This window comes from Uranotaenia lowii, chromosome 2, assembly GCF_029784155.1.
Source record: "Uranotaenia lowii strain MFRU-FL chromosome 2, ASM2978415v1, whole genome shotgun sequence".
In the NCBI taxonomy this organism is placed as follows: domain Eukaryota; kingdom Metazoa; phylum Arthropoda; class Insecta; order Diptera; family Culicidae; genus Uranotaenia; species Uranotaenia lowii.
This window is the reverse complement of record NC_073692.1, coordinates 190,383,947-190,404,202: the sequence shown is the minus strand read 5'-3', so window position 1 is coordinate 190,404,202 and position 20,256 is coordinate 190,383,947. Positions and strand designations below refer to the sequence as shown.

Sequence of the window (20,256 nt, the reverse complement as noted above, 5' to 3'; positions counted from 1 at the left end):
ATTTGAGGGTAGGCATCGCCATCATCGGTGATGTTTTAGGTGTTTAAGTAAGCGACCACCATTATTTCTTCTAGCACTGCTGAAATTTATTACCTGAACTAGTATATAACTCATAGAACAACATTGAACTTTAGATCACGGGAACTGGATAATGTAACTATATTTTTTTAATTCTTTTTCTTCACAGATTGCCAACAACCCTTGCTCGAATTTACTGACCGCTCATTTTCGGTTGGATAGGCATCCGCATGTCAACTATCTGCACAAAGTTATACAGGGATCGAACCAAACCTATCTGTTCTTCACACCATCTCAGGTAAGTTGAAATTGCATAATATAAAAGTAAAAACTATTTTGTCAATTTTATAAAACAACCTACCAGTACCATAAGCATTGTACATGTATAAAAAATGGTAATATGACGTTTGTAAATTGGAAAGAAATTTATCAGTTAAGGGTAAAATCAATCATTGATAACAGTCAAACTAAAATATTTATATTGAAAGCAAACAAACTGATTTTGGATCCATTTATTATATTCCATTTAATCAGGGGTCTAAATTTTGCCTAGATTTTCTAATTTCAGAGCACGCGCACAAAAGTATAAAAACCGCGAAAAAAATCAATATCACGAACGAGGTGGATACTTGATTCCTTAGCTATAGCTCGAAACTGGAATGTCTCACAAAGATCAAATGTTCTAGAAAAACTTACCAAACAAACTAAAACAACAAACCTGTTTTCTTAAAAAAATTTTTTTTTTGGGCGATTGCACTTTGTTTGAAAAATCTAACAAAATGTGACTTGAAGATATTTTTCTATCACTTTCAAAATGTTTTCCACACGAAAAAATTGTAATTAAAAATTTTTATTCCATCATCTCAATCGTTAGAGTATAATTTGTACTTTTTAATGCCATATTTTCAACGCAATAGTGCACTCCCAATTTTTTTAAGAAAAAGTTTTCCAAAATGGATTTAATGGGTTCACTTGATCTCTCGAATCCAAAAAGATATGTTTTTCTTCTGAATGTATATTAATCATTGCTATGCATGAAATTATTAATATTTTTCCAATGACTAATATTGATCCAATAATTTCCTGATAGAAAGGACTAAAAAAAAGCTTCAACTAAAAATTAGAAAATTGCGCCTTTAAGTATGCAACGAATATAGGATAGTAAACAAACTTTTAGAATTTTCTTTGTCTGACACTTATGAACTGTGAAATGAAATCTAATATGGCCAAAAATGTCAATAGAACTTTTATCTTTAGATTTTGCATGAATTTGTCAAAGTTTAGGGCACCCTGATTCAAGGGTCAAGTCTGTTTTCATAAAGGATTAAGTCTCCTTTAACTTCCAAAACATCCCAAATTTTCTAGTCCCACGAAAACGCTTCTAGTTCATTTACGGTTTCATGTATCGATATAACTTTTTGCAGCATTTAAACTTGAAATTACACGCTGCTATAAAAAGGCAGGTTCTGGCTTGAATTTTTTTTAACCAAATGACACCTACCTTGTGTGATTTTTTCCGAGAAATCGAACGAAGACTGTTTGAGCCAGAAAATGAATATGTCGCTGATTGTACCCTCAGTTCCCTACATTTTTCAAATAGCTCATAGAAAACATGTTCGGACAGCAAAATTTTGAAACAAATGTCACCTATCTTGTGTGATTTTTTCCGAGAAATCAATTGCAGGCTGCTTGAGCCCACAGCAAGCTTAAAAAAATACAGTTATTGCTAATGATACCCTCCACTTCCCTACTTTTTTCAATTAATTCAGGAAAAAATACATTTACGGACCTGTAAATTTAGAATCAAATGAGACCGTTTCTGTGTACTTCTTTCATTCAATCGATTGACGCCTGTTTGAGCCAGCGCACTCATCGAAATATGGAGTTATGGCTGATTTACCCTCAATTCCTCTAAATTTTTCAAATAGTTCAACAAAAAAATTTGAAGTAATTGTCACCTATTTTGTGTGACTTTTCCTGAGGAATCAAATGAAGGTTTTTTGAGCCACCGCATGCTTCGAAAAATAAAGGCTGGATTTTTCTTTTAATTCCCTAATTTTCAAATAGTTCAGAGAGCACGTTCGGAGTTCAAAATTTTCAAATAATCGTCACCTATTTTGTTTTAATTTTTTTGAGGATTCGAATGAAGGTTGTTTAAGCCGCCGCACGCTTCGGAAAATAGAGTTATGGCTGTTTTTCCCTCAATTCCCTGCATTTTTCAAATAGTTCAGAGCAAACGTGTCTGGACTTCAAAATTTTCAACCAAATGAGACTTATCTTCAGTTATTTTTCCCAGGAATCGAATGCAGGCTGCAATAGCCATCGTACGCTTTGGAAAAAGGGAGATATCGCTGATTTTACCCTGAATTATTTTCCAATTAATTCCGAAATAAAAACATTTTCGGACTAGAAAATTTTGACTGATCAAAATCAGTTTTTAAATTATTGGAAAAGTGATTTTATTAACTGTTGTCTAATATGTTACACAAAAAAGGTTGTTTCTAAATGATTCGGGCCAAATCATGTCTTAACCCTCCAGAGCTGTTCGCTAAATATTCGTTTCTGAGAAATTTTATCTGAAGTTTGTTGTCGTTTCCGTACCTGCAAATGTTGACCGATTTTTATGATATTGGATTCATTGTGTGGTTAATTTATCCTTCTTTCTAAATATTTAAAATAAAGTACATTTAATTTATCAGATTATCTGTAGCTGGTTCTGAATGAAAAAAGTCTCAAAAACATTTTTTTCTTAATTGCTTATAATTTCGACAGTTTTGCGATATTTAAATGATTCTTCGATTTTTGGAATTGTCAAGAATACATCTGTACAATATGTGTGGGTCCAATGAATATTTTTACCTCTTTTCCGTATTTTCCGGTAGAAAAAAAAACTTACCTAAAAAATACATCAAGTTTTGGCTTTGCTTCACTGTATCTCGTCTCTCAATAAATCGATTATCTAAACTTAAAATTCAGTTTGTCTCTCGTTAATTTGATTATCATTTTTATAAATTATACTTGTTCTCAAAAAAATCTCAGTTCTTTAGATCACTAAAATGATGATTAAGGTGTTTTGAATCTGTGCTTCGGCTTTGGAAGGTTAAGGTCACGGCCCAGAATACCTATAAACTTTGGCCCAGAATACCTATAAACCAAGGTTTTTCTTTAATACAAGTATAAAACTGATCAACGATGATTAAATCCTAAATTATTTTTTGTAACTTCACAAAAAAAAAATAACTTTATCTGAAATAATTTATAGGATTATTGAAAAATTGTTTTTTTAAACAATGGATTTATGAAATTATATTTTCTAGGCGAAAAAAAACTTACCCAAAACTGAACGTTTCTTTGAAATCATTGATTGTTTCGTATATCTACGCACCTTTGAGTTCTTTTTGCCATTTTTTTACTGTAGTTGTCCACTAGACTCAGTCGATCTTTGGTAATTTTTGAATTTTTCAAACCCTGAGTCTAAGAAAATTCGCTTTGGTTCAAAACTCATCTATGATTTTTTGCAGAATTTTTAAGTAACGTTTACATAGTAAATTTGAACTTTTAGGTTTGTATGGAAAAATTGAATATTTAGTCCTGAAAAATCAATATCGTTTTTGTTAATTCTGTGGAACCGATCCTGCTAATGGTTTTTGTGCCGATTTATAAATTCTTTAAAGGAAATTTTTCGTTGAACAACTTTGTCGACAATTTCGGGTCTATTTAGACAAAAAAGTTATAAGCTGTTAAAGAGGGGTATGTCTATTGGCATTGAAAAACAATTTATTCAATTGACATCACTGCTGGTGCCTCACGAAGTATTGTATGAAAAGCAGTCATGCAATATCTCGCTAGACACCTAGCAGTGATGTCAATTGAATTTAATGTTTTCAATTCCATAAGAATGCCCCTATTCAAGACCTAACAAATTTTTTATCTAATTAGATACGATTTTCGGTCTTCGACAAAGTTGTTCAGCGGAAAATTTCCTTTGCAGAATTTATAAATTACAACCAAAACCTTTAGCAGGCTCGGTTCCACAGAAGAAACAAAAATGGTGTTTATTTTCCAGTATGAAATTTTTAATTTTCCCATACAAACCTAAAAGTTCAAATTTAATCATGTAAACGTTACTTAAAAACTCTGCAAAAAATTTTGAACACGTTTTACACAAAAACGAAGCTTTTTAGACCCCAGGGTTTGAGAAACTAAAAAATGACCTTACAATAGTTTCGCACAAATTTGTTTTTGAAAATTATAGTGTTACCAATCCGGAATTGGGATTCCTTCACTCTCAATTTAGATAAGAGAATAAAATTTTAAACGCTATTTTTAAATTGCGAATTTTTTAAGCATCAAATGGATTCGCATTTCTTTTAATGTTTTCAACGTTTCGGTATCAATCAAAATCATCTTCAGGGAGTAAAAACAGGTTTGTTGTAGTACTTAACTAAAATAATACTATCCGATCAATCCGAAACCTAAAAATTTGTTTTGGGGCTATGAAAATAAACAAAATTCCGATTGATGCTTCAAAGGATTACATTCAATTCGTTTTTACATAAAAGACTAGGTAGCTTGTTTTATTTATTTGTTACTTAGCCATAAGATATTCAAAACAAAGACTGCCTCATATCCGATCGTTTGTCTGCCCACAAATAACGTGGGAGTACACATTCCTTACTTTCAAGTAGTTCAACCCGACAGGCGAAGGTATTTCCGAAATCTAACAAATCTGTTTTGCTCTCTGTTCTTTTCTCCGTTCACTGAACGCAACATCCACAATCAACAGGGCGATCTCCATTCGCACGTCCGGGTCCGGAAGCGGCTTCGGGAGCCGGAAGCGCGTCGGCTGTTCCGGCAGATGTGCGAAGTGGTTCGGACATGCCACGAGCAGGGCATCGTGCTGCGCGATCTCAAGCTGCGAAAGTTCGTCTTCGCCGACAGTGAAAGGTAAGTGTGCACTTTCTACTACGCCAGCTAGTTAATCAACGTAATGACTGGGCTTGGGTTCCGGATTTTTGTTCGGGAGCTAAAAATTCATCGATGTCAGAAATATTGTCTCTCGTTCTGAGCGCAATTATTTGCCAATCTCGCGTCGCGTCGCTTCGCAAGATGTCGATTGATGACGGTGTTGGCCGTGTAGAAAACGATGAAGGATTATGAAACATTTCCCTCTGACATTCAAACTGCTACGATGGGAGCTGTTTGTGGTAAGCATCCGATGATAATTTGGCTAGAACATGAATTTTGTCAGTAATTGGCGCGCGTTGGGCAAACCAGGGTGCCTAAACAAGCATTTCAAAAGGTGAGAAGACGCGAGATGCTGTGGTGGAACGAAAATCGAATATGATTCATGCTTTGCATACCTACTTGTACCCTCGAAGATCGCTGTTGAGAAGCTGACCATCCGCCATGTTTGCGGTGGTGTGTGCGAGTTATAATAGTAGTTGCGACTCTGTCTGAATAATTTGCTAATCACGGTCGTGAGTGAGTGGTTTATTTCGGGGGAGGTTCAATCCGATGAGAAACCGAGTTGAATTTTTCGCAATCCTAGCGCGCTCTCCTAAATTTGTTTGGACTTAACGGCGATACTGTTTAGCTAACTGTTACTTACTTGTGTATGGTAGGTTCATACTCGTGTAGCATTTGGCACTCTAACGAGATGTGTGTCTAGCCCAACTACACTCGGTATAAGTCATGTACCCTCTCGAGGCGGTTGTAGCCAAGGTAGACGATAAGTTCACCGATCCAACCAAACTCATAACGAGATGCGGAGCGCATTCTGAGTTTTTAAAAAGCAAACCTAACCAGACGAAAAAGCGCTTACGGTTTGGGCAGCCGTGTGCGCATAAGGTGCCACTTAGCGACCCTGTCGTTACCTCGTTTTGTGCTGTGTGTTAAATATATGCAACAGTATGGCGGCTCCAAACAACAATGGCTTTGCAAAGAGAATTCGTACAATTGGAACAATCGTGTCCCCCATCCCACAGTAAATAAGTTTAGTTTTGAAGGTTATGAGACATGATACAATAATACCTGCCGAAAGCAAGACCCTCTCGGTACAAACAAGCTAACAATCCTTCACGCAAAATAGTCATAATAACAATTTAACCTTTTTTGATACGACGCACGAGGTCGCTTGTGCGAAATTTGTGTAACCACGACAAATACTAGGCCGGTTAGTATATTTCTAAATTTAAAAGCTGGAATGTAAATATTGCGGAAACTACATTGTTATTTCGGAACGAGCACCCATAATCAGTGTGTGAAATACCTACTGCCAAGCAAGAATTCTACTCAATCTCACCCTTAAAACAAGTGTGATGGAGTGGTCAATCTGTGCACACACCGGTAGCAGCTCCATATCTGGCCTTCTGAGTACACACTTAAATCGTTGTCACAAACAGCTGTGGTGCTGCCGAGAAGATTTACCCAATCTTCCACTGGCTTCAACTCATGTGATCGCGATTTTTTTTCCTGCTCAAATCTACCAGCCTGTGCTCGCCCTTTCGAGAACGATGACGACGACGACAGCGTTAGTTGAAATTGTTAATTTCGATTACGTAAAGTGCTAAAACCAACTTTGGCAATTGGAACATATCGTCTTGCTAGATGCGTTCTAATGTCCATCGGATCCAGTTTTTAGGCACGATTTATTCCATCGAAACCTAGATTGAGGAACTCAACTGGGTTCAAATTTCCATCAAAAAATCTATATAGGTGCAATATCACCTAAACTGTGAAATTTTTATTGGAGCATACCGAATATTAGAACAAATGTTCATATTTGGGGATAGCCATACTGCATCTATATTCGGAACGAGTTTTGATTTCCAGAAAAGCTCAAAGGTTGAATGCATCAAAAAATGGCTTCATCTGTCAAAATACGCGTCAATTCAGCCATAAATTTGTTGTTTGACTCTAATCCGTGAAGTTAAAGCAGGCAGAAGGTGACGTTTGATACAAAAAAAAGTATGGCTGATTTAGCGTTGGATAGTCAACCGATTCAATCTTATCTTTAAGACTGGTTTTACCTGAGCATGGTATAAATATGTATGGGAGAGTGGGGAATCATGGGCCACTTTTTTTCATTGTTCAATAACTTCTTTATTATAAAAGATAAAATGAAAATATAAATTGGTATGGTTTTCTACATTTTCAAGGTATCATAAGGTGTTTTTTAAAAAAAAATAATAAGTGTTTTTCCCCAAATTCTGACTGTTTGAAAAAAAGCAATATTTTTTGGATTTTAAAAAATGGTGGGGAATCGTGGGCCACCAAATCCAAATTGACCAAATAACATGCAAAGTTTATGAGTTGACCCAAAACTGTGATTTCATAATTCATTTCGTTATTTAAAAGCAATTTCAGATGATGAAATAAAAAAGAGAGCTGTGTATGATCGCACAGATTCCAAAACCTGGCTCGCGAACGTTTTGGCAAAATTTCTTATATAGGATGGACAAAATATTTTTCATAACTCTTCATTTGGCATAAGAAAACTTCACAGATAGGTAAAACGTATTTTAAGTTCTGAATGTGTATAAAAACATAAAAATATAGGTGATTCAAGATGTGTGGCCCACGATTCCCCACAAGCTATGATTTGCAAATTGGTTGCGTTTGTGTGACTTATTGATGTTTCATCAAAAATTCCTTTTCCATGTGAAAGATCATGACAAAATTAAAATCATAAGCGTATGAGCATATTTTTTTTTATGCATTTAGGTTCTCCATCGATGAAATTAGCGGGTGTTTTTTTAATTATGTAAGTAAATTTTTCTAACTTTTTTTAGCTTGATAAATAAAAGAAGCATATGATGCGTATTTCAGTCAACAACATATAGGAATATGTATATGCTCACGCAAAGCCACGACGATGACAGTTGGTTTGAGATTTTTATCTCAACACACATCTGAGATATTAAAAGTGGCCCACGTTTCCCCATGGCCCACGATACTCCACTCTCCCCTACATATGTATGACTCGGGATCAAACTATCGTCACTGGAGATTAACTTACACTTGTATTTCGGTGTCTTTTGTGATAGCTATAAAACCAAAAAATTGGCATCTCTGAATATTTGTCACTTTATAGAAAACACTTCGTCGTATCCAATGAACTCATTTAAAAAAATCTATTGGAGGTCTTGAACATCTTTTTGTAAGTTGTAATTTGAAAATAAAAAGGATTTTTTTATTCAGATAACTGTCATAACTTACCCCGTTCATGACTTTTATCCACCGGTTCTAAGTTTTGACTTATTTAATTTTGGACACCTAAAGCTTAGTTCTTTTAGACATGGGACAGTTACGAATGCGTGTATCTTAAAAACCATTCGTTTGATCGAAATACATACTTCCTATAAAGGAAATGAAGATAATCTTATGATAATTCGTGAAAAAATTTGAAAAAAATCATTTATCGTTTTTTGTAAGGCCAGCGCACACTTTTTCAGTCATGATATTGATCAGTTTTTACAACTTTTACTTCTTAAAATCTGTATTCTAGGTGGCTGCATCCTCCTCCTTCAATTTCTGCTACTTTTCGGTCCAATACTTCTCATTTAAAAGAAACTGAGGGCAATTTAGTGGATACAGCTGTTTTGAACAAAAGTTTTGTTTTGAAAATTGTTGTTTTTTATCCACAGGAACAGAATTTTGGTAAATCATTACATTTTATACAAAAAAAAACAGCAAATACATACTTTAATATGCTAGGTACTATGAGCAGACATGTTATGGGATTCAAACGCGGGAATTTATTTGATTTTTCATAAGTTTCGTCGTCCATAAGAAATCATCTGTCTCATAGCCTCGGTACCGGCTATACAGCTTACGAGCTCTGAAACTAGTAAAAATGTGTTGTTTGAGGTTGAGTTTGCATGACTCATAACGAGGCAACACTTTCAGCTTATCGGAGAATAAATTTTCTGAACATTTCAGTGATATACACTTAGTTTTTTGCTTATTAAAAATTAAAAATTGTGGTATGATAATTGACTTCCCTGATGACCCTCAACCGTAGTTGCAGATTATGTGCTTCACTACAATGCTTGATTTGAACAATGTGGACATTTTTGACAATGTTTGCATACTTTTCCACCGCTCACGCACAAAATTTGTTAGAATAATCAACGGTTTAGTCAGCTATCAATTTGATAATGATGGATTTTGAAGGAAACTCTGCTAAATATTTTTTTCTTTTTCTCTGGCCGCAGCCCGTGGCGTAGAGGATAGCCTTCAAGTCTTCTAAGCCAGCAGGCATGAGATCGAATCCCGGTCACGGCACACATAGTACACTTTCTGTGGGTTGGTGGTTTTAGCATTTGTAAGATGCTAGCCATCATATCCTCGAAAGATGTACGCTTAGAATTAAGAAAAGGGTATCTCTTCGAGGAAACATCAAGTTTCATTGAGATCCTGTATGTGTTTATGTTCGTTTAAAAAAAAAAATCTCAAAAAACGCGTTAATTTAAAATTTTGAAAAAAAAAATAGATCGATTAGTAGTTTTCTCAGGCAACAAAATGCTGTAAAATTTTGAATGTCGGATTACTAGTAAATGAACTATCAGCAAAAGAACGTGTCCCATTTCTAAAAGAACTTAGCTTTATTCGAGGAAGTTCGTGATCTTTTACAAAAAATCGTTAAACACATTACACATTGACATTAACTCTTAAAAATAAACTGTTTACATCATCCTAAATTAACTAGGGGCGTTCCAAAATCATGTCATACCTAACAAAACACCGTGTATGTCACCTATGATATTTTTATTTCTTAATCATAGGTCTGTTGCAACTCCCCCAAAGGTTTGCCGAGGAAGTTAACACAAACCTCAATATTTATTTCTATATCCCTGTAGCACTTTCATTTCCATACATTAAAAAAGAGGTCTACCCAGAACCTCATCAAGATCAACAAAGTATGGCGTGTGGTCTCCAGCAGCAGCAGCAGCAGCTCTAGAAGGGGGCAAGCCCAAATCGATTACGAAAAATGACCTCACCCAGCGAGAATAAGAAAAATGAAATATCCACAGTCGCCGGGTAGCTAGCTGCTGACACATGGAGCCAAGTTCTCTTCTGAATCGACTCGTTTACTGCTGCTAGATTGCAACAAAAACATACTGCTCGATGCTACCATACTGGGCTTTTATGCACTATAAACACGCGAGGGATTAAATTTAAGGCAGTTCAAATGGATGCAGGCTGTACGCGATATTCTAAAGTGCACGTTACTAATCGCTGAGCCTCTCTTGTAATCTCTGTGTGTAGAAAATTGAATAAAAATAAGCCCATAAATTAGAACCCTCAAAAGTTTCGCTTTGCATGCTGCAGAGGAAAAATGAACCAATCGAAGATTTAAGAGATCGATCGATGCAATTTCATCATCTCTCGGACTTTTCTTCACAATCAAGAAAAAATCTTCTGAAGGGCATCTACTCAATTTAGAAAGAACCGCCACTTAGTACAAACAGCACCTTCAGCTATTATTACCACCTAGCTAGAATAAGCACTCTCCTGCTCGGTAACGCGAATTGCTAATTCACTTATTTATAAATACCGGTTCGTTCGGAGGAGGCGAGTCACCCAATCGACTGCCGAGATCAGTTTTCGTTGCTCCTCAATCGATATTTTTTAGTAAGTTTTGCGAGGTTTTTGCTTGTAAACATCGATTGGCAGCCAATCATCAATGGTAACTGCCTCTACTAAGCTAGCTACTAGCTTCAAGAGTAGATAGATAGACCAAACCAAGACACTCGGAGACGGATAACGACCGTCGGTGATGAATTTAATTGAATGTCCAGTCCATGTTGCTACCGTGTAAAACAGTCCGGCAAATGGTTGTTAGCTAGATGGTTGGTTACCTTGTGTTCAGATGATTCGTTTTGTTTTTTTTTTCGGGTACAAAACGGGCCTAACTAAACAGTACCGGTGTGTATTGATTGATTGCTAGGGGTTTTGCGGTCAGAATAAATCAAATGTTTCGAGGAAACCGATACCTGGTAGTTTGCATAGCAAAATATGCTGACTTTTGATTTGACTTGGCTGTGTCGGGTTTCGTAACGTTGACCTTGGCGCATAGTTTAACATTTCTGATGCCTCGTTTAAGGTCAAGAATTGGAACTAAGCATACTGAACTGAGCGATCTATCATTGCATTGACTTCAAGCACCAACCCTTGAGGCCGTTGGAAATACATTAGGGTTTAAGATCTACACTACATTCAAGCGAAACTTTTATGGGATTTTCATCCTATTGGATAATTCATCCCGAAAAAAAATATAGTGAGAATCGAACTCACTGCAACATCTCATCTCGGCTTGCCAGTCCGATATCTTACCCAGTGCACCATCTAAGACGCACTGCCTGCATTGGCCGTCTGTCGTTCGGCCGGTGTTTTTGTTTTTATCCTTCTTTGTTGTTGAAGAAAAGAGGTGAAAATGGGAGGGGAATGGGGTGTGAATTGGAAACTAGAAACTGTTTTCTATTGCCGGCCGGCTTACATACACACGCACTGTTCATCTTGACTGGTGGTTTTCTGCCGTTGGTTGGAAACAAAGAATGCGCGCAGTACATCATTTAACAATTTCCTTGCAGGCTGATTTTTTCCATCCTGCTTTGTCTTGTGATAGGATATGGGATATGTTTTATTTGGTTTCTTTCAGACATATGCAATGCGGAGGCTGGGAGGACAATGCAAGTTAGAGATCTTGTCATGTCGGTCCGGCATAAAGTCTTATACCGATAATTCCACCTCCAAAAAAGTTCATTATTGGAGTAGAGTCTGATTTGTGGGTGTATAAGAACGCAAAGCAAATCATACTGGCGCATTGAATTTCACTATAAAATACCACTTTTTAACACCGGCTTATGTTAGGGATCGTTCCCTATCTTTCGGAAGCCATTGAGAGCTCGCCAGATCATGATCCGGATTGTGAGAATGCTGAAGTTACAACCGAAGAAATTTGATGCTATTTTTTGCAGGAATCAGAATTTATGAGCATTTACTAATCGATTGAAGTATTTATTTGTTTATTATCAGAAAATACAACGGATCTTCGAATAACTGTATTTAAAACCCAAAATTACTGGTTCAAAGCGCGAAAAAAAACAATATTTATATTGGAATTTCAACATGTCGCGCTTCAAAACATCTCGACATCACCTTTGCTGCACTTTCCAAAGCGGACAGTATGTCAGGTTTGTACGTTTTCAATGCAAAGTAAGAAGGAGGAAGAATCCAAAGCAACACTTTGAAACTTCAGTATGGCAGCACCCTAAAGCGAAGCAACTGAAAAAGCACTGACTTACACACTACCAAAAAAATCTGGAAAATTACATCACATATGATGTAAATAAAAAGAAGCATCATATATGACGTAATTTTCCGTGCGAGTTGAGTGTTACACGTCTTTTGAACTTAAATAACTTGTAATATTGAACTGGCATGGAAAATTCCGCACTTACGACGCTTCTTTTTTGTTACATATGTGATGTAATTTTACATAAAAAAATTGTGGGGCTTTTTCGTTTCCAATTAGAAATTATTCCATAAAGAATTGTTATCAGTTTTATTTGGATTGGTTAACATGTTTATTGAACTCAAACCTAAAAATAATTCCAAAATTTTGTCACTAAACTTATCCAAGGATTCACAAGAAATTTTCAAACGGCGGTGGATTCCTAGCGGGTTCCGTGTTTTGCACGACAAGCCAACATGTTCGTTTCCTGGAATAATCGTCAAACCTTTCTTCGGAAATTTCGCACTTACATTACGAAAGTCCAAAATTTGGTGTGCATGGTGAAAAATCTGTGGAAGAAGTAAATAAAAATTAGTACCGGGTATTGGCAATTAAAGACAGCTTTCAGTCGGAAATGTGATACCATCACTACTAAGCATGACGATTGGCTAAAACTCACCTGAACGCTAACTGAACACAGAATGCACACCCGTTACCAAGCAGATTTTTCCCGCGGCGATAGAAACGTTAGGTTAGATTCCTGAAACGTTAGAATCTGCTTTTCCTTTGAATTATAGGTTCCAGGATTTTAAACCAGTTCATCCGCAGCTTTTCGGGCCTCCAACAAGTTTGACGTCTAGAAAAAAAAGGAAAAAGATCCTTCAAATCAATAAAATGTTAATAAATAACATGAAGCAAATTGTTCTTACCCAATCTTTCCCAAAATAACGAAATTCAGAATGAGCATCTTGACCGGCTGGCAAAATTTCGTTCCTCAAACGAACATTTGTAACGCAGCTTCCAGATCCATTTGCCTTTGCTTCTATTCCCCATCGATGTTGGTTACCTACTTATAGGAAATTTCAAGGTTGAATGGAATGGGACTTTCATTTGTTCCGGGTCATCCACACACTTAGTATCGCTGTCCGATCGAATAGACACTCCGGATTTTCCGTCCATTGCACGTACTTTATCGAAATAAGGCTGGTAAATAAACTTAATCAATAATTTTCACTCAAATCCGTTATTTTGCAACTTACCATTTGAAGATTCAATCATCTTTGATAAATGGGGGACAAATCAGCAATCAGGAAACGAACAAACGCCCTTTTCCGGTGTTCCTCAACGATATCCTTGTCCTTATATCAAAATAACTGACCATGCTGCGCTATTTACTCAATTTAAACCCGATTAAATTTGAATAAAAACCTTTGAACTTTTATAAACTTTGTATACATCGAAATCGGGGTGATAACAAATTTTAATCAGCTGTCAAAAGTGCGCGTACCGCTTGAATAAATTTTGAGCAACCACCTTTCACAATCGATATTGAGCAAATGGCGCTATCCGAAGTTATTTAAAACGAGCGTTTTCATTTAACGATAAAAAACGATTTGTCATTTTAAAGTTTTGGTAATTAAGACTGAGTTTGTGTAAATTAAAGCTTCATTGAAACAAACACTAACAATAACTCTATAAAATTACATCATATGTGATGTAAAGAAAATGAAACATCACAAATGAAGGGATTTTCAGTGCGAGTTAAATATTACACGTCTGTAAAATTTTAAAGACGTGTAACATTCGATAGCATGTAAAATATTTAAGACGTGTAAAATTTAATTCACACTGAAAATTCCATCATAAGTGATGCTTCTTTTGATTTACATCATATGTGATGTAAACTTACATAAAAAATCGCGTTCTGTGTCAAGTAATATTCGTGCCATTAGATTTCCGTGCTGTTAAGGATTCAAATTTTCATTAGTCTGTTAATTTACATTAAAAAATCGCATTCTGCGTCCTGTATTATTAAAGGTTTTCAATTTCAGTGTTGTTAAGGATTCAGATTTTTTTCTGTGTAGAGTGTCTTTTTTGAGGTTGTTTCCAAATGGTTTCGACTCCGGTAAATAAGATGGAATGGGTGGAAAAGCGCAGATTTTAAAAGATGATTGATATTTTTTCGAAATTGTCCGGGTTCGTTATTTAAGAACTGAACTAGAAGAGTACAGAACTGGCAAGAAGAGTACAAATGTAATGGATGTTGCAATGTTTTAGATTGTTCAGGCCCCGGTGAATAAAACTGAGTGGATAAAAACACAAATTTGAAAGCTGCTTCTGAGATGGTTTGAATATTATTTCGACTCCGGTAAATAAGACGAAGTCGGAGGCTGAAAATCTTTCGAAAAGGTTGTTGCTAAAATTATTTCGGCTCTTGGATCTAAAATTTATTTCCAGTTATAAACGTTCGAATGTGTTATGCCTTAACACGCATTGATCAATTCTAGAATAGTCCAAATTTTCGGCTGAATGCTTACCTGAATAAATCATATAAATACAATGGTGAAGTATATTTCCTGTTTATAGTTGGTTTCACAAATTGGGCGATCGATAATTGGCTGATATAACCACTACCACGAAGTTATGCTAAGTAATGTAAAAAAGAATAAATTTTAATTTCTACCTCTATATATTATGAATTAAAAATTTCGTTTACATGTAAAGGCAGTTTCGTGATCGAAGAATCTTCTACGAAAAAAAAAATCGGAACTAATGTTTCACCTTTGGTCCGATAAGAAGACGCCGTCGTTGGCTTTCGAGGAACGCGTGCCGACCACGTGCTTCAAATTTTGCACACGCACGCGCCAACCAGGATTATATTTCATGCTCAGATCGCTGGCAAATTTATGGACCCTTCCGAATCCAAAGAAACAACAGACTCACCTCAAGACTCCGGCGAAGAGTAGGTAGTAAGTAGTAAGAACGAAAAGGGGATCTTCCAAGTGCCATGTCAACGAATGAAGAGCGGAAAAAGCGCCTAGTAAAGAAACACACAAACGAGACGGCCACTTGCAAAAATTCCCTCCTAGTAATAATAATGGTAGCTCGAAGCACCATGGACCACGCGAATGGGTCGCTCATTTCCCTCACAATAGCCGTCATTTGACCTTAGCCGCAAAACATTGAATTGGACGAACTAGTTCAGCGCGCACTCACCATGCCTGGACGCTTGCTCAATTCTCGATTTAACATTTATTGTAAACTCCGAACCGGACCACCGCACCGCTAAGGTTGGTTCTTGAAATATGTCCACCACCGAAAAATCAGTCATCCATTCATTCATTATACAGAGTCGGTAGCGTAGGTACCTAAACGAAGAGGAAATAAAAAAAATGGGTACAGCGATACCCAGCGACGCCATCGGAAATGGACACAACTAGCTCTAATGGCTTCAGCCGGTGTGGTCGGTTTCAAATTGTTTACACATAGTTAGGCTGGAGTGATTACAGTGATTTCCATTTGACCGAAAGCTTCTTTCTGCGAATGGAAACGGTAAAAGTGCACACATAATGAACTACTCGGTGCGTTACTGGCTAGCTACTGAGGGAAATCTATGTCTTCTAGCTCTGCGTCGTCGGTTGTACTCTTCGTTTTCAACCAAGAATCGCTAACTAGAACGCCGGAACCTTGAAACGAATGGTTCAATGAGTATCCTCACCATCAGTGAAACTAATGACGTACACAGCTAGTTTTCTCCAACTCGTAGTTTTTGTTGAATGGTTTATCGTTGAGTCGTTTTTGAGATTCGTTCAATGCCAATAAAATTTAATTATTTTTAAAGGTCTTAAAACCCTCGTGGTGAAGGGTCAAACCAGCACATCCCTTCGAGCGGCATTGCGCAAAGCCGCTAAGCAACATATGTATGCATCTTGCTATAATTGACAAGACAAATCGCCTCAGGGTCCTCACAGAGGGTCAACTTGTTGTTAAGATTTGGTCAAGCACCAACTCTCTCAACAGCTCCAAAAAAAAAAGCTACCAGAATCACCACGGTGGGTGCAGTGAAGGTGTTATCATCGCACCAGGGGTGGAGTACCATGTACTACTTACCTACCACCCATATACCCACACCACGAATAAGCGCCACTCGGGCGATGACGGCAAGCAAATATTGTAGCAAAGAAGTTATTAGCAAAGAACCGGTTGCCGACGACGAGACATGCCCCAACGAAATAGCAGCACGGCAACACGTGTTGCAACGTTGACATTGAGAGAGCGCAGTCCGTCCGTTTGGCCGGCCGTCCATTCGTCGGTCGCGGCTATGTGTTGATCTCCATCGTCAGAGTAGTGTACTGTTGTGATGACGGCGTTCTTGGGTTCTCGTTTGGGTGTGTTGGTGCTAGTTAGTAAGCTACTAAGAAGTTGTTACTAAAGCTGCATAGTAGTATGGATGGCAGCAGCAGCAGCAGTCGTTCTCTCGTTTGTTGAAATCTTCAGCTCAGATAGTTTGGTCGCCACTGTTTCCCAATAGAATTTAGAGCTAAAAGATTAAATGTCTACTTAGCACCAGCTGGAGATTTGATAGATTTTGGCAGGACATTTTACGTAGCGATTTTTTTTTGTATTAGAGAACTTTGACAGAACCGAAAAAAAAATATTTTAGTTTTTTTCTGATCGTATTAAACAATATGATAAATGTGTTATTGTTTGTTTGATATCTTCATTTATTTCTACCGTCTGAGCAAATTTTCTATTCGGTCTATATCTTTCAAGAGTTGATGTTTTTTAAAGATCTTATCACTTTTTTATTTAGTTTGCGTAATCTGTCTTATGTTTTAGCAAGAAGCACAACAGTTTTCATTTTTAAAATTATTCTTAACTGATATCTGAACACCTGAGTGTTGTTTGACGATCTCTAAAGGATAACCAAGTTAGTTTCAAAAGTAAGCGTGGACACAAATATAAGGTGTCCCATTATGTCTAAGCACAATTGAAAATGAACAGTATAAACAGAGGAGAAAATTTATTTATTTTTTAAATTTATTTTCTCTATAGTCGCATTTTACAGTGATAAAATAAACAATTAAATTCTGATTAATCGTTGGCCAGTGATCGAATTTTTGATCGAAGACTGCTCATAAGCTTCAGCACAGACTGATTTGCGATGATTTTGGCCACCTTTTTCCAGTCTTTTGCGAAGTTTTCGATAGAATCTGCCGGCTTCACATGTTTTCTCAAATTCGATTGGGTAAGAACCCCTAAAAATTCAATCGGTCTCGCTTGAGGACCATTTGGCAGATTCCTTCGGTACGATCTGGACTTTGTTGGATTTTTACCAAGGCATCGTGTTTGATTTAAAAACCGACGAAAACAGTACTGGGTGATCAAGCTTGTGGATCATGAGGAGCAGGTGACGGTTCAGACACTCTTGGACGTAAACAGCTGTATTCATCGTGTTAGTGATCACCAACGGCTCGGGAAGCATGCCTTACTTATATACATATGGCTGCCAAACCATTGCCTTTTTTTCGATTTTTTAGGGAAAATTTGATGTCTTCCTCTCGTCAATACTTTGGCCATCCCGATCAGTATAATACTGATCACCCGGAAGCGTTTTGTAATCAAACTTGCAATAGGTTTCGTCGTCGATGATAACGCACGACGGTTTTCCACACAGCAGTCGATCATATAATTTACGGGCTCTTGGTTTGACGAGAGAATCGTTTTTCTGACTTGGCTTCGACTTCTTCTGCTTCTTATATGTCTTTAGACCCAATCTTAACTTGGTACGACAGTGGACAGTGCTAAGAGAGGACCCACGGTTTTGGCCACATCCTCACCAGAGGCTGTTTTCTTACTGGCATGGCGTAAGCACGTATGACTTTTTGGTCCAATGTTTTGTACACCGTACTCGGTTTCCGCCCAGTTCTCCACGAAGCTGCTTTCTTCTCCATACTTCCGAATTGAATTTCAAACCGCTCCAATGCTTACTTCTTCCTTTTTCACCAACTGAATCAGCGAAATGTTGGGGATAGTACTCCATTTTCGCGCTTTTCCGGGAAAATGCTTCTTATTTTCATGATACACGATCACAATACACAGATTTTTAAGTTAAACTGTAATCAACAACATCCAGCAGAAATCAGCCCTTTAAACATCATACGAAATGAGCAGGGTTGTAACAAAATCGTGCTTAGACATAAAGGGACACCCTATTATTATTGAGGCCCCCCTTCAAGTTTTTGAAATTCTTTTAAAAGTCTTGTCATTTGAAAGTATTATACGTAGTGATGTACCGAACATTATATTGACCTTTTCAACTATTCGGTGAAACGAAAATTCGGTCGAATATTATGTCGGCTTTTAAGAAAAAACCAAAGCGATTATTTCAATTTCCTGCTATTTATTCCATCCTCAAGCTTTTCAGTCGATTATTTTCAACCAGGTTTGTAATGCATAAAATCTTCTTCAAGTATGGGTTCCTTGTCTATCTATAATTTCAAAAGTTCAATTTGTTACCACTTACTGAAAGAACATCAAATAACATGTCGTTTCTTGGGCGTTTATGAAAACTAGAATCAATTTCAGTGAAATTTGGGATCAAACGTGTCGAAACTGGTGTCCAACAATTTGAATCCTAGCAAAGTATCTTCAAAATAATTGTTAAAAAATCGGTTATCGCCGGACAATTCTGGGCGATTTTGTTTAATGTTTTGTAAAAAAAGAAAATTTGAACAAAACCTAGGCCTTATTCCAAAACAAACAAGAGGGAAAAATGATAATTGCTTGATATTTAAATTTTTCATATAGTCACATCAGCATCTATTAAACCGTATCTAAGAATTAAAAAAAAAAATTATATTCATTTCGAAAATAATTCTAAAAATCGTGTATGGACACAAAAGCTATAATTTTTCGAAAACGAATTTTAGTTTTTATTCGATTTAACAAATAATGTAAATAAACCCGGTAAATATCCGAGATGATTTTTTTTAACAATATCTGGGCATCCTAGCTAGATTATATTTTTCTCGAATACTTTATTGGAATGCTTGAAATTCTTTATTGGCCAATCCCTAATTTCTCCAAAACTATTTGAAAATTTGCCACATTATTGTGAAGATTCTCCCCTATCCAACGCACTATTCATCTGATAGAAAGATTCAATTGTTACTTTTTCACTCAACTCAAAACTACATTCTGTCTCCAAAATAAATGATCATAGAGAATACAACTTTATTACGGTAATTTTGATAATTTGCTAATGCGTTGCCATTTGTTTTTACGACTAGTTATAGATAATATTTTTTGTTATTTTTCTTCGAAATTTAACATTTTTGGCATAATTTTGAATTAAAAATTATAAAAAAATTTTTTTGTTATTATTTATTTTAGAGGGAATCTCACACATGTAAGCTCAAAAATGTCAAATTTGAAGTTGTTAGGAAAGTTATTAGTGAAAACTGAAAACTTGAAAATTTTGCTCGTGTATTTTGTTGCAAATCTTCAAAAAAATTGTTCAAGACCCCTAGATCGATTTTTTTTCCTGAAAAGTGCATTGTATAGGGGAGAATCTTGTCTTTAATGTGGCAAATTTTCAGAGCTGCCGTTTTTATAGGTCCAAAAAAAGACACTGTAACACATCTAAGATGGTTTACTAAAACGTTAAGTTTTTGGTGTTTCTTTTAGCTTTTCCAACATTACTTTTTGGTGTTTTATAAATTATCCAATATCATTTGAATTTTTTTTGATAAAATAAAATTTAAAAATAAAATTTTAATAAAATTAAAATTAAAGCTTTGACGAACCCTAGGCTTCTAAAGTCTAAAGGCTTCTAAAGTTCTATCTCATTTAAGGGGGGGGTAGGGTCTAACACTTTCAAAAAATCGATTTTTTTATTTTTTTATTTTCATATTGCAAAACATTTCAAGAATGTTGTGTCAAATTTTCAAGTCAATTGAAGCAAAACTGTAGAAGTTATGGGCCTTTATCTCCTA

The 20,256-nt window shown here is 36.2% G+C and overlaps 1 protein-coding gene across 2 annotated transcripts in view; it reads left to right on the top strand.

Moving 5' to 3' along the window:
- Nucleotides 1-20,256, top strand: part of LOC129749022 (tribbles homolog 2) — a 146,452-nt gene that overhangs the window by 23,029 nt on the left and 103,167 nt on the right. For both annotated transcript variants that reach the window (XM_055743850.1, XM_055743851.1), the window contains exons 3-4: nt 188-316; nt 4,805-4,965. In XM_055743850.1, coding sequence (XP_055599825.1) covers nt 188-316; nt 4,805-4,965 — 290 coding nt within the window. The remainder of the gene's footprint in view (nt 1-187; nt 317-4,804; nt 4,966-20,256) is intronic.